The 12892-nt window shown below is 49.1% G+C and overlaps 1 protein-coding gene across 2 annotated transcripts in view; it reads right to left on the minus strand.

The window, feature by feature from the left end:
- The window catches only part of LOC307123634 (integrin alpha-L-like), an 80172-nt gene that overhangs the window by 20728 nt on the left and 46552 nt on the right, over positions 1-12892 (minus strand). For both annotated transcript variants that reach the window (XR_013816181.1, XM_079812245.1), the window contains exon 9: positions 1095-1233. Coding sequence is in view for 1 of the 2 variants with exons in the window: in XM_079812245.1 (XP_079668371.1) it covers positions 1095-1233 (139 nt within the window). In the remaining variant the exon portion in view is untranslated. The remainder of the gene's footprint in view (positions 1-1094; positions 1234-12892) is intronic.

Genomic DNA, 12892 nt, shown 5'->3' on the forward strand with positions numbered 1-12892 from the left:
GGGTAAAGTTAGGGACAGGTGTGGTGGTGTGGGTAAGTTTAAGGGTAAAGTTAGGGACAGGTGTGGTGGTATGGGTAAGTTTAAGGGTAAAGTTAGGGACAGGTGTGGTGCTATGGGTAAGTTTAAGGGTAGGGTTAGGGACAGGTGTGGTGGTGTGGGTCAGTTTAAGGGTAAAGTTAGGGACAGGTGTGGTGGTGTGGGTCAGTTTAAGGGTAAAGTTAGGGACAGGTGTGGTGGTGTGGGTAAGTTTAAGGGTAAAGTTAGGGACAGGTTTGGTGGTGTGGGTCAGTTTAAGGGTAAAGTTAGGGACAGGTGTGGTGGTGTGGGTAAGTTTAAGGGTAAAGTTAGGGACAGGTGTGGTGGTGTGGGTAAGTTTAAGGGTAAAGTTAGGGACAGGTGTGGTGGTATGGGTAAGTTTAAGGGTAAAGTTAGGGACAGGTGTGGTGGTGTGGGTAAGTTTAAGGGTAAAGTTAGGGACAGGTGTGGTGGTGTGGGTCAGTTTAAGGGTAAAGTTAGGGACAGGTGTGGTGGTGTGGGTAAGTTTAAGGGTAAAGTTAGGGACAGGTTTGGTGGTGTGGGTCAGTTTAAGGGTAAAGTTAGGGACAGGTGTGGTGGTGTGGGTAAGTTTAAGGGTAAAGTTAGGGACAGGTGTGGTGGTATGGGTAAGTTTAAGGGTAAAGTTAGGGACAGGTGTGGTGGTATGGGTAAGTTTAAGGGTAAAGTTAGGGACAGGTGTGATGGTGTGGGTTAGGCTTAGGTGTAAGCGAAGTGTCAACAGTGTAATTATAACTACTAAAATTAATTACAGATATAATTACATGCAGGTATTTTTTTAAATGTAAGTACAATGTAAAAACATGTAAGTACACAATAAGTGAATTGTATCAAATTATTAATGTAAATGTTATTACATAAGGCCCATTATGTTTATTTGGTAACCCTTTAGAATATTGGTCTGTCATCAAAAGGTAACTGCAGGAAGTAATGCAGGAAAAATTAGTAGCACTACATTATTACAACTATTAACTAATATAGAAACAATCTTAACTAATCAGTAAGTGTTACCGTTTACTATCTTTATACTCGCATTTCACCTTCAATGTTGTAGATCTTTTTCTTCAGGTTGTCAAGAAGTCCTTCGAGTCCACTGTAATCTTGAATGTAGAAGGTGTTGTCCTCTTTGGGTTCTGAAGCCATCTTAGTGAGTGTGTCTAAGCTAACAAGTTTTCCCACCTGACAAACAAAAACACCCTTAAATCAGACTGTGCAAAAACACTTTTAATAACCATGCGTATTGAAACAACTCATTAGGGTTTTTCACACTTACAGTTTTTCTTGATTTCTAACACACAATTCATGAAACAATTCACCATTCTCGCAACTATAAACATAATCTCATAACCACAAACCTCAAACTTCCAAGTCAAAAATATTTTGGTAACACTTTACAATGAGGTTGTATTAGTTAACATGAACTAACCATGAACAATACCTCTGTTCAGCATTGGTTAATCTTTGTTAAATGGTAAATGGACTGCATTTATATAGCGCTTTTAACAGACCAATGGCCATCCAAAGCGCTTTACACATTGCCTCACATTCACCCATTCACACACCGACGGCGGAGTCAAGCCATGCAAGGCACCATCAGCTCGTCGGGAGCAGCTAGGGTTAGGTGTCTTGCTCATGGACACCTCGGCACTTGGTCAGGTGGAACCGGGGATCGAACCACCAACCTTCCGGTTTGTAGACAACCTACATGAACCACTGAGCCACTGCCGCCCCATGTTAACATTAGTTAATAAAACACACAGCATGTTCATGGTTTGTTCATGTTAGTTCACAGTGCATTAACTAATGTTAACAAGATTTTAATAATGCATTAGTAAATGTTGAAATTAACATTAACAAAGATAAATTAAAGCTGCAAGCAGCATTTATCGGGGTTCAAGCAGTTAAGGCCTTTAAGGCCTTTAAGCACACAAGCATCAAAAGACATTAAGTTTTATTTAGCAAGCATTTAACAACTGCCATCATAGATGAAAAAGTCAATTTACAGCCTATACAGGCAGTTTACCATAGGAAATATATGGTTTTAAAGCGTTTTTACAGTTATAGCACCTTTTGCCTGAGTCTTCTTATAGTCTTGCCTGATCTCCACCACTTTTATTAGTAGTTCTCAAAGTGTGCCCATACTGTATATATGTGTCAGATTTGTTGTAAATATGTAATTTTAATAAGGAGTTTAGACAATTATATTCAGTGGCATAACGAACGAGCCAACACCGGGCCCTTAAGTAGGATTATCAAGGCGGGCCCCTTGATGACGCAATATCTGCGAGTAGGCTACCATGAATAGAGCAGGATATGATCATACACAGCCTCAAACAAGCCTATTGCCTGTGCGCACAATCCTGATCTAATCGACAACTTTGCAGTTGCACATAGGAAAGCCCAGAAAATCCCACTATAATGTAAGAGAGCATCCTTTTTATGTATTTGGGCCTATTTTCACAAACAACATATACACATAAAACATGATATTAGAGTTTTAAAATCAAACATTTTAAAAGAGAATACATCACAGTTGTTTAAACCAATGAGCATTAAGCTGTGGTGTCAGCAAGTCGTTTCCCATCATGCTTTTGATCAGCGCAGTCGGTGGAGAGCAACTGCGTGCGACTGCAGAATCCGACACGTGCGCCTTGCGCTCGCGAGATATTTTTGACATACGTCAGCATGACATCAGAGCAAGGCGGACCGCACTCGGACACATTTCTAACCGCATGCATCTCGCGCTGATCACCGGTGATCGGTTCTGGGCAGATTTAGCTCATCTCAAACAAGCCTATTCTCAATTGACCCTTCGCAGGGAGTTTGATTGACAGGCGATCTGACTAATCATAATCCGCCATTTTGTCCAACAAAGCAGTCAGGAAAGTTAGTAGATTAACATAGGAGGATTTAAATTTGAAAAACAAAGTATACTGACGTCTTAGCACTTTAAAACAACATTCCTTTTATATTCATTCATGTTTATTTTAATTATATAAATTAACTAGAAGGAAGAGATGATCGGTTCACAAGCAGCTTTAACTGAGCCTCGAGTCTACAGCGATCTATCAGACACATTAAAGAGTCACAAAATGGTATTTATTGTTTAAATGTCTCTAAAAAATGACTACATTTGAAAGGTGAGACTTTGTTTCATATCAAAAGTACTTGTCTGTCAGCACTTGTCTGTCTCCTCTCTGATGTATTTTTCACTGCGTGAGAACTTGGTGTGGTGCGAGAGTGGCGTCGCTTGTCAGACATAACAACAGTAACTAAAGTGGGCGGGTCTTTGCGAACGGTCATTGACAGTATGGACGGGGATTCGCCAGTCCCAATTCAAAACAAATTTCATCACAATCCATCATTGTTCGTTTCAAACATGTGAGAGCATCAAAATGATCCATGGGTGAAATTGATTGGATTTAATAAATTTTTTTGTCAGTTCCTATCATAATTTTAATATTTTGGCGTTATTGTTTAGCTATTTACCTATGTTTTCAAATTTCCTTAGTTTTTTTGTTGTTGTCTCGATCAGACTAATGGCTTTGAAGATAACCACAATTTTTTAAAGCTCTAAATGACACTTACAAAAACCATAAGGCAAAACCTGGCATGTTTGGTATTGTTGGACTCGGCAAGGATTCTTAGGAGGCCACTCCTGTGAAAAAAACACAGACTTGGAACTTCTAAGGCTCCTTCAAGGCATTGTGCCAATGACGTATGCTGAGTTTTTTGAGATACACCAATGTTCTCATAGACTATCATGGCACCCTGGACAATGACACCGCATGCCAATTTTCAGTAGACTAACGGTTGGGTGCGCTTATAGCTATTTTCATGATTTTTTTCACTGTTATAGCGCCACCAAGTGGCCAATTGTCACGATTTTTTTCATGTCAACTCAGATTGAGTTTATGAACATGTGTCCCAAGTTTTGCAAAAATATCTCTTACCGTTCACAAGTTATAACCATTTTATAGTGCCACCTAGTGGCCAATTGTTGCGATTTTTTTCAAGTGATCTCAGATTGAGATCACGAAGATGTATCCCAAGTTTAGCAAAAAAATCTCTTTCCGTTCACAATTTATAACCATTTTAGTAAAAAGGGCCCTGGTGCCATCAAAGATTTTGGTTCCACTTATCGACCGTTAATTGAAATTTTGAAATTTTTGGATGATTATTGATTGTCAGACTCCAGAGAATAGTCTTGCAGTGGTTTAGTTCCAATCGGGCCAAAAACCTAGGAGAAGTCAGCAAAAATGAGTTTTTCAAAAAAATGCAATTTACTCGAAATTGGCGCCTGAAGGGCGAGCAAATCGGAGATAGCCAGCTAGGTTGTCCCCAAGTTGAGGCCTACCATCTGGCCAGGTTTCAAGTCTCTAGGCCTTACGGTTTGGCCTGCACGATGCGTTTTACGAATCCCTACAATTACAATAGGGTTTCAGCATTTCATGCTTGAACCCCTAATAAGAATGAAGGCTTTTTGCCAGTTATAGCGCCACCTATGGTCCAATCTCCATGAAACTCTGCATGCTTCCTCACCATGTTCTGACACATTTGCTCTTCAATTTTGGTGAAGTTCTGAGTTTTCATTTGGGATTTATAGGCTTTTTAGTGTATTTTGCCACGCCCCTTTTCTAAATTTACATTACATTTTACATTTAGTCATTTAGCAGACGCTTTTATCCAAAGCGACTTACAAATGAGAGCAATAGAAGCAACTACAACAGTCAGAGGCTACAGTATGCAAGTGCTGTAACAAGTCTCAGTTAATCTAACACAGAACACACAGGATTTTTTTTTTTTTTTTTTTAATAAATTAGACAGACAGAAAAATGAATAGAATGTTAAGTGCTATTCTTGATTGGTCAGGTGCTGCTGGAAGAGATGCGTCTTTAGATGTTTTTTGAAAATGGCTACAGACTCGGCTGCTCGAATTGAGATAGGCAGGTCATTCCACCAGGTGGGGGCAGTCCAGGAAAAGGTCCGTGACAGTGATTTCATGCCTCTCTGGTATGGCACCACAAGGCGTCGTTCACTGGTAGAACGCAAACTCCTGGAGGGTGTGTATGTCTGAACAAGCGAGTTAAGGTAAATTGGTGCAGAGCCAGTGGTTGCTTTGAAGGCGAGTACCAGTGCCTTGAATTTGATGCGAGCGGCTATTGGTAGCCAGTGGAGACTGATGAAGAGAGGCGTGACGTGCGCTCTCTTCGGCTCGTTAAAGATCACCCTCGCCGCTGCATTCTGGATCAGTTGCAAGGGTTTGATAGTGCATGCCGGAAGGCCCGCTAGAAGAGCATTACAGTAGTCCAGTCTGGAGAGAACAAGAGCTTGGACCAGGAGTTGTGTGGTCTGCTCAGATAGGAAGACTCTAATCTTCCTAATGTTGTATAATGCAAATCTGCAGGACCGGGTTGTTGCAGTAATGTGGTCAGTGAATTTTAGCTGATCATCGATCACAACTCCAAGATTCCAAGATTAAATGACCCTGTTACAGCCACCCAAATGCCAAAGTTCAACTTTTTTTTGATAATTATTGATCGAGAGAGTCCAGAGAATTGTCCTAGACTGGTTCGGTTCCGATCGGGTGAAAAACCAGGGACTAGTTTGCAATAGTAGGTTTTGGACAAAATTCGACATAACAGAAAATTTTGGTAGAAAAATGGTCCAATCTCCATGAAACTCTGCATGCTTCCTCACCATGTTCTGACACATATGCTCATCAATTTTGGTGAAGTTCTGAGTTCCCCTTCGAGGGAACTCGCACTGCGTCGTCGAGTGACGACACTCTGGGGAACGCCCACAGCGTTACGCATCTGAAGTATGAATGAAATCAAGTCAATCTGATTGGTGGTGCGTCGTGACGTAGTAGATGACGGCATACCCGGAAGATACAAAACGGAAGCTGATGCAAACACACACTAGCTTTTTTGCTCTTCAGCGAAGCGCTATATGTGAAATTGTCTGTCTATTTGGTGTTGTTTTGTCAAAGCAAATATCCCCTAAGATGGCTAGTGAGCAACAGTTCACAAGGTGTGTGCACCCGTGTCCGCGATTCATTTCGGGCACGGACACACACCTTTTGTGTGTACAATGCCTGGGCGTGCAGCACGCTAAAGCGGCTCTCGAGGGAGCCGCCTGTAGCGAGTGTGAAAAGCTGCCGCTCAGGGTGTTGCGCTCACGGCTGGCTGTGTTCAGTGAGACCGGCCAAGCCCGCGAGCCCCAGGGTTCTGGGCCCGCTGTTGCTGAGGCACGGCGGCGCCGTAGATCATGGGGCTCGCAGCGGGACCTCGTGACGGGATATGGGACTGCTGAGGCACCTTCCCTATCCTCGTCCGAGGATTCCGATGTTCTCCCGGCCCGTGCGGAAGCCCGCGATACGGCTTCTTCCCGCGGGGCGGAGAACCCGATGTTTCAGCTGTCTGGCTCCGAGGAGTCGGATGTGCTGAGCATCGAGGCGGGTGCAGTGGAGCCTGAGCCATCGCTTCACGCACCCGCTCCAGAGGAGCTAGTGGAGGTTTTGACCCGCGCCGTGGCCAAGTTAAACATCCATTGGCTACAGGAAGAACCGGAAATCCAGCCGCCCAGTAAGCTGGATGAACGGTTCTTCAGGCGCAAGCCTCAACCTCCATGCCGGGGTCTGCCTTTTTTTCCGGACCTACACAATGAGTTGTGTAGGTCCTGGGATAAACCCTATTCGGCCAGACTCACCAGCCCTCCAGTGCTTGACTTCGGTAACGTACTGGGGGCGGCCGAACAGGGTTATGGGACACTGCCGAGGGTAGAGGAGGCTCTCGCGAGCTACCTCTCTCCCGAGGCCGCTTCGTCCCTGAAGACCCCGGTACTGCCCGCCAAACCAGCGCGCGATACATCAGTGCTGGTAGGGAGGGCATATATGGCGGCTGGGCGGGCTGGTAGTTGCCTGCACACTATGGCGGTGTTGCAGGCCTACCAGGCCGACCTCCTCAAGGAGCTCGACGAGGGCGGGGACCCGTCTCCGGACGATGTCCTCGAACTCAGGAAGGCCACCGATTTGTCTCTCTGCATCGCCAAGGAGACGGCCCGTTCCATCGGCCGCTCCATGGCGGGTATGGTGTGTGTGGAGAGGCATTTATGGTTAAAACTGTCGGGGATGAAGGAGAGAGAGAAACACTTTCTCCTAGATTCCACGGTCTCGCCTTCTGGTCTTTTCGGCGGCGCGGTTAACACCGTCGTCGAGAGGTTCCAGGAGGTGAGAAAGCAGGCGGCGGCCTTCCAGCAGTATCTCCCTCGTCGATCCAACTCCTCGGGGAAGGCTCCTCTCAAGGGGACAGCCTCGGCCGTCTACTAGCTCCTCGCACCGGCAGGTGCAAAAAGAGAGCGTTGCTTCTCGCACCCCTCCTGAGGGAGCCTGGCAAAAGAGGTGGCGCTCTCGTGGCAAGCCTTCCGAGCCTAAGGTCGATCTGAGGACCGTCCTTCAGGCGAAGAAGGCTGCCACTAAGCGGTTGCGGCTGGATCGCTGAGAGCTGCCCCCCCCGGGACGGAACGACCAAGGTCGTCTTCCCCCCGGAGCTCTCAGGAGTTCAGTGCTGCGTTCCCGCCGTCACAGACGCTTCGGGCCTCACTGATCTCCAGCACACGCGTGCTGTCTTCGCTGCCTCCAACAGGACTTGCGGCTGGACAGCAAACGTGTGCACCCACCGAAAATCGTTCCCGACTTCTCCCTGCCGGTCAGCCGCTTCAGGGGATCGGGAACGAGGCTCGGTTGACACCCGAGGCCAGCCTCGAGAGGCTGGTTCCCTTAGTAGATTATCTTGGCGCATGGACATGCCTTCCGAGTGTATCTACATGGGTCCTGCAGACTGTAGAGCTGGGTTACAGACTACAGTTCGGTTCTCCTCCCCCGAAGTTCAACGGGGTGGTCCGGACGGTGGTCGGTCCAGAGCAGGTTCGGGTTATGGAACAGGAAGTACAGGCCCTGTTAGCCAAGGAAGCCATAGAGCGGGTTCCGTTGGCGAACAGGGACTCCGGGTTCTACAGCCGGTACTTTATAGTTCCCAAGAAGGATGGTGGGTTGCGTCCGATAATAGATCTCAGGCTCCTGAATCGGTCTCTGAGGAGATTCAGGTTCAGGATGCTCACAATTCCAGCCATCGTGAGTCAGATCCAGTCCGAGGACTGGTTCGTCACGATAGATCTAAAGGACGCATACTTCCATATTTCCATCCTTCCAACCCACAGGAGGTTCCTGAGGTTCGCTTTCGGGGGTGAAGCGTACCAATATCGGGTTCTTCCCTTCGGCCTGGCACTCTCCCCTCGCACCTTCACCAAGTGTATGGATGCAGCACTGGCTCCGCTGAGACTCCAGGGCATCCGTATACTAAATTACATCGACGACTGGCTCATACTGGCCAGATCGCGCGAGATGACAGTTCGACATCGAGATGTCGTTCTGGCCCCCATAAGGTGCTTGGGGTTGAGACTCAACACGAAGAAAAGCGTGTTGACGCCCTCCCAGAGGACCACGTTCCTGGGAGTCGTATGGGATTCCACGTCGATGCGGGCACGTATGTCTCCCGCACGTGTGGAGTCCATACTGGCGAAGGTCTCCAGAGTGAAGCCAGGTCGCAGCCTCACTGTGAAGCAGTTCCAGAGACTGCTGGGGCTCATGGCAGCAGCGTCCAACGTGATACCTTTTGGCCTGCTGCATATGAGACCCCTACAGTGGTGGCTGAGGGCCAAGGGGTTTTCCCCGAGGGAAAATCCGTTTCGTATGATCAGGGTAACGCGCAGATGCCTTCGTTCCCTCGTCATATGGCGGAAACCTTGGTTCCTGTCCCAGGGGCCAGTGCTGGGAGCATCATGTTGCCGGAAAGCCGTTTTAACAGATGCCTCCCTCACCGGTTGGGGCGCGGTCATGGAAGGCTGCTTTACGAGAGGTCTGTGGGAGACCCGGCATTCTTCATGGCATATCAACTGCCTGGAAATGCTGGCAGTCTACAAAGCTCTGAGGAGCTTTTACCCGGACCTCCGCGGCCACCATGTCCTGATACGCTCAGACAACACTTCGGTTGTCGCGTATCTCAATCACCAGGGGGGTTTGAGGTCGCTCCCTCTATGCAGACTGGTGCATCAAATCCTCCTGTGGTCCCAGGGGAAGTTATCGTCCCTCAGGGCGATGTACATTCCCGGGGACCAAAATCAGGTAGCACACATCCTGTCGAGGCAGGGGCTGAGGCCCGGGGAGTGGCGACTCCACCCAGAGGTGGTGTAGGCCATGTGCGAGAGATTCGGCCCAGTGGAAGTGGACTTCGGCCCCGTTGGGACTGGACACCATGATGCAGACGTGGCCGAGGCTGCGTCTGTACGCATTTCCCCCGATCGCTCTGCTCCCGGGAGTTCTGGAGCGGGTCCGCCAGGAGGGTATCAGCCTGCTCTTAGTAGCACCCCGGTGGCCCACTCGAGTATGGTTCTCGGACATCATAGCTCTGCTAGACGGCTCTCCGTGGCAGGTTCCTCTGAGGAGGGATCTGCTCTCTCAGGCAGGGGGCACAATATTTCACCCCCGACCAGAGTTATGGAGCCTCTGGGTCTGGCCCCTGAGGAGGCTCGGTACCTAGAGGCGGGCCTGTCAGCAGAGGTAGTCGAGACCTTACTCAGCTCCAGGGCTCCTTCTACCAGGAGACTGTACAGCCTCAAGTGGAATGTATTTTCCACTTGGTGTAGAGAGCGTGAGGTGGATCCAGTTAACTGCCCAGTGGCTTCAGTGCTGGACTTCCTCCAAGATCGCTTCTCCGCTGGTCTTACCCCGTCCACCCTGAAGGTGTACGTGGCTGCCCTTGGGGCTTTCCACGCACCTCTAGGTGATGGACCTTTGGGGAAGCACCACCTGGTTGTACAGTTCCTCCGTGGGGCTCGGAGGATGAGGCCGGTAGCTCGTTCCAGAGTCCCAACCTGGGACCTGGCGGTGGTTCTGGAAGGGCTGGCTGAGGCCCCCTTCGAGCCACTGGAGCAGGCTGAGCCTAAGAACCTGACTCTGAAGGTGACCTTTCTCCTCGCCATTACCTCTCTGAGGAGAGTGGGAGATCTTCAGGCTTTGGCGATCACGCCAACCTGCCTGGAGTTTGCCCCCGGCGGAGTAAGGGCCATCCTTCACCCTAGACCGGGTTACATTCCCAAGGTTCCATCTCAGGGAGCCCGGTCTCTGGTTCTTCAGGCTTTCCATCCCCCTCCCCACCTGACGGCGGAAGAGGGGAGACTTCATCTGCTCTGCACGGTCAGAGCTCTGAGTGTTTATCTAGAGAAGTCTTCCCATTGGAGGAGGTCAGACCAGTTGTTGGTGTGCTTTGGCTCACCCAAGAAGGGGCTGCCTGCGTCAACTCAGACGATCAGTAACTGGATCATCCAGGCTATAGCCACGGCTTATAGGGTGCGCAATTTGCCTTCACCCATGGCCGTGAGGGCCCATTCCACCAGGAGCATGGCTTCTTCAGTGGCCCTCCTTTCTGGCGTCTCACTTCAAGAGGTATGCGAGGCGGCCGGATGGGCCACCCCGCACACCTTCATACGTTTTTACAGTCTGCACCTCCCGGTGACGCCTGGTGCTCGAGTTCTTGCGTCCTGAGTGTGCCTGGGTTTCCAGCTTCACACTGGGACGTGGGGGTGATTTGGTGTGGCCTAGTGGGTATTAACGTTCCCCAGAGTGTCGTCACTCGACGACGCAGTGCGAGTTCCTTCGAAGGGGAACGTCTCGGGTTATGACTATAACCCTTGTTCCCCGAGAAGGGAACGAGACACTGCGTCTCGTCCCCACACCTATCACGGTAGAGCGCTTGCTTCATCGCAAAAAGCTAGTGTGTGTTTGCATCAGCTTCCATTTTGTATCTTCCGGGTATGCCGTCATCTACTACGTCACGACGCACCACCAATCAGATTGGCTTGATTTCATTCATACTTCAGATGCGTAACGCTGTGGGCGTTCCCCAGAGTGTCGTCACTCGACGACGCAGTGTCTCGTTCCCTTCTCGGGGAACAAGGGTTATAGTCATAACCCGAGACGTTTTCATTTGGGATGTATAGGCTTTTTAGTGTATTTTGCCACGCCCCTTTTCTAAATGACCCTGTTACAGCCACCCAAATGCCAAAGTTCAACTTTTTTTTGATAATTATTGATCGAGAGAGTCCAGAGAATTGTCCTAGACTGGTTCGGTTCCGATCGGGCGAAAAACCAGGGACTAGTTTGCAAAAGTAGGTTTTGGACAAAATTCGACATAACAGAACATTTTCCAAATCGGAGATAGCCATTTTGTCTGCCTTGAGCCAAGGATTCCAACGATATAAGACACTTGATCCTGGGACAAACAGTCTAAGAGTTATGAGCAATTTTGAACTTTTGGTTGCTGTAGCGCCACCTATGGGCCATTCGGGGTCATACTCTGATAGGTTGTCCCCAAACTGAGGCCTACCATCTGGCCAGGTTTCATGTCTCTAGGCCTTACGGTTTGGCCTGCACGATGCGTTTTACGAATCCTTACAATTACAATAGGGTTTCAGCATTTCATGCTTGAACCCCTAATAAAAGGTTTGTAAGTGCAGTTCATTATTAGTTCATGTTAACTAATGTAGTTAACGTCTCGGTTACGTATGGTAACCCTCGTTCCCTGAAGGAGGGAACGGAGACGTACGTCGGACATACCGACGAATTGGGATCACTTCTGGGAGCCCCTATCAGCTTCGAGCTATCTAGAACCGGCCAATGAACAATTGGCGTGCGAGATTTGCATCTCGCGCTCCGCCCCGCACTGCGGGTATAAACAGGAAGTGATAGCGAATGCACGCTGTTTTTCACTGAGGAGCCAAACGTAGTGGCTCGACCTGCAGTGATGGTACAGCAACTGTGGCGATGGGACGTACGTCTCCGTTCCCTCCTTCAGGGAACGAGGGTTACCATACGTAACCGAGACGTTCCCATTCAGTCGGTCACGTTCGACGTACGTCGGACGTACCGACGAATTGGGATCCCTATGGAAAACGCCATAGTTACTACCACTTCCAGCGCCCAGCGATGAGCCCCTCAGACCCCGATCTGATGCGGGCGGGAAAGTTCACGCAGGGAGAGTCAAAGCTGCTGTTCCGCAAGACCCATTCAGCTGACTGTATTGGATAACGCTGGGAAAGCGTGCCTGTGAAGGCAGCTGCGGAAGCCACATCATGCCCAGAGGGAGTTAACATGTGGAGAATACACGTATGGGCTGACCATGGGCAGCACAACATACGGAAGTCCCAGGGGTGGCCCCGGCCAATTAGGAGGGAGACAACACGTACCTGGGACGGCAGAGGGAACTGCACAATGACAAATCTGAAAACAAAATAACAAATCAGAAAACACAATGACAAATCTGAAAACAAAATAACAAATCAGAAAACGTCTCGGTTACGTATGTAACCCTCGTTCCCTGAAGGAGGGAACGGAGACGCCACGTCGGAGTACCGACGAATAGGAATCTCGCTCGCGAGAGCCAATCTACTTCGAGTGTAACTAAACGAGCCAATGCACATTGGCATGCAATGATTGCACCAGGTGCTCATGCCACGCCGCGCGGGTATAAATGAGACACAGGTGATTGCATCAAATCAGCCTTTTGCTGAGGAGCCGGGTAGGTAGACAGGCACCCCAGCAGGGTACAGAGGACATGGCGACGGGACGTGGCGTCTCCGTTCCCTCCTTCAGGGAACGAGGGTTACATACGTAACCGAGACGTTCCCATTCAGTCGGTCACTCTCGACGCCACGTCGGAGTACCGACGAATAGGAATCCCTACCAAAGCGCCATGGCTTCTGCCCCCATCCAGTGCCCTGT

This window comes from Gobio gobio (assembly GCF_949357685.1).
Source record: "Gobio gobio genome assembly, chromosome: 3".
Lineage (NCBI taxonomy): Eukaryota > Metazoa > Chordata > Actinopteri > Cypriniformes > Gobionidae > Gobio > Gobio gobio.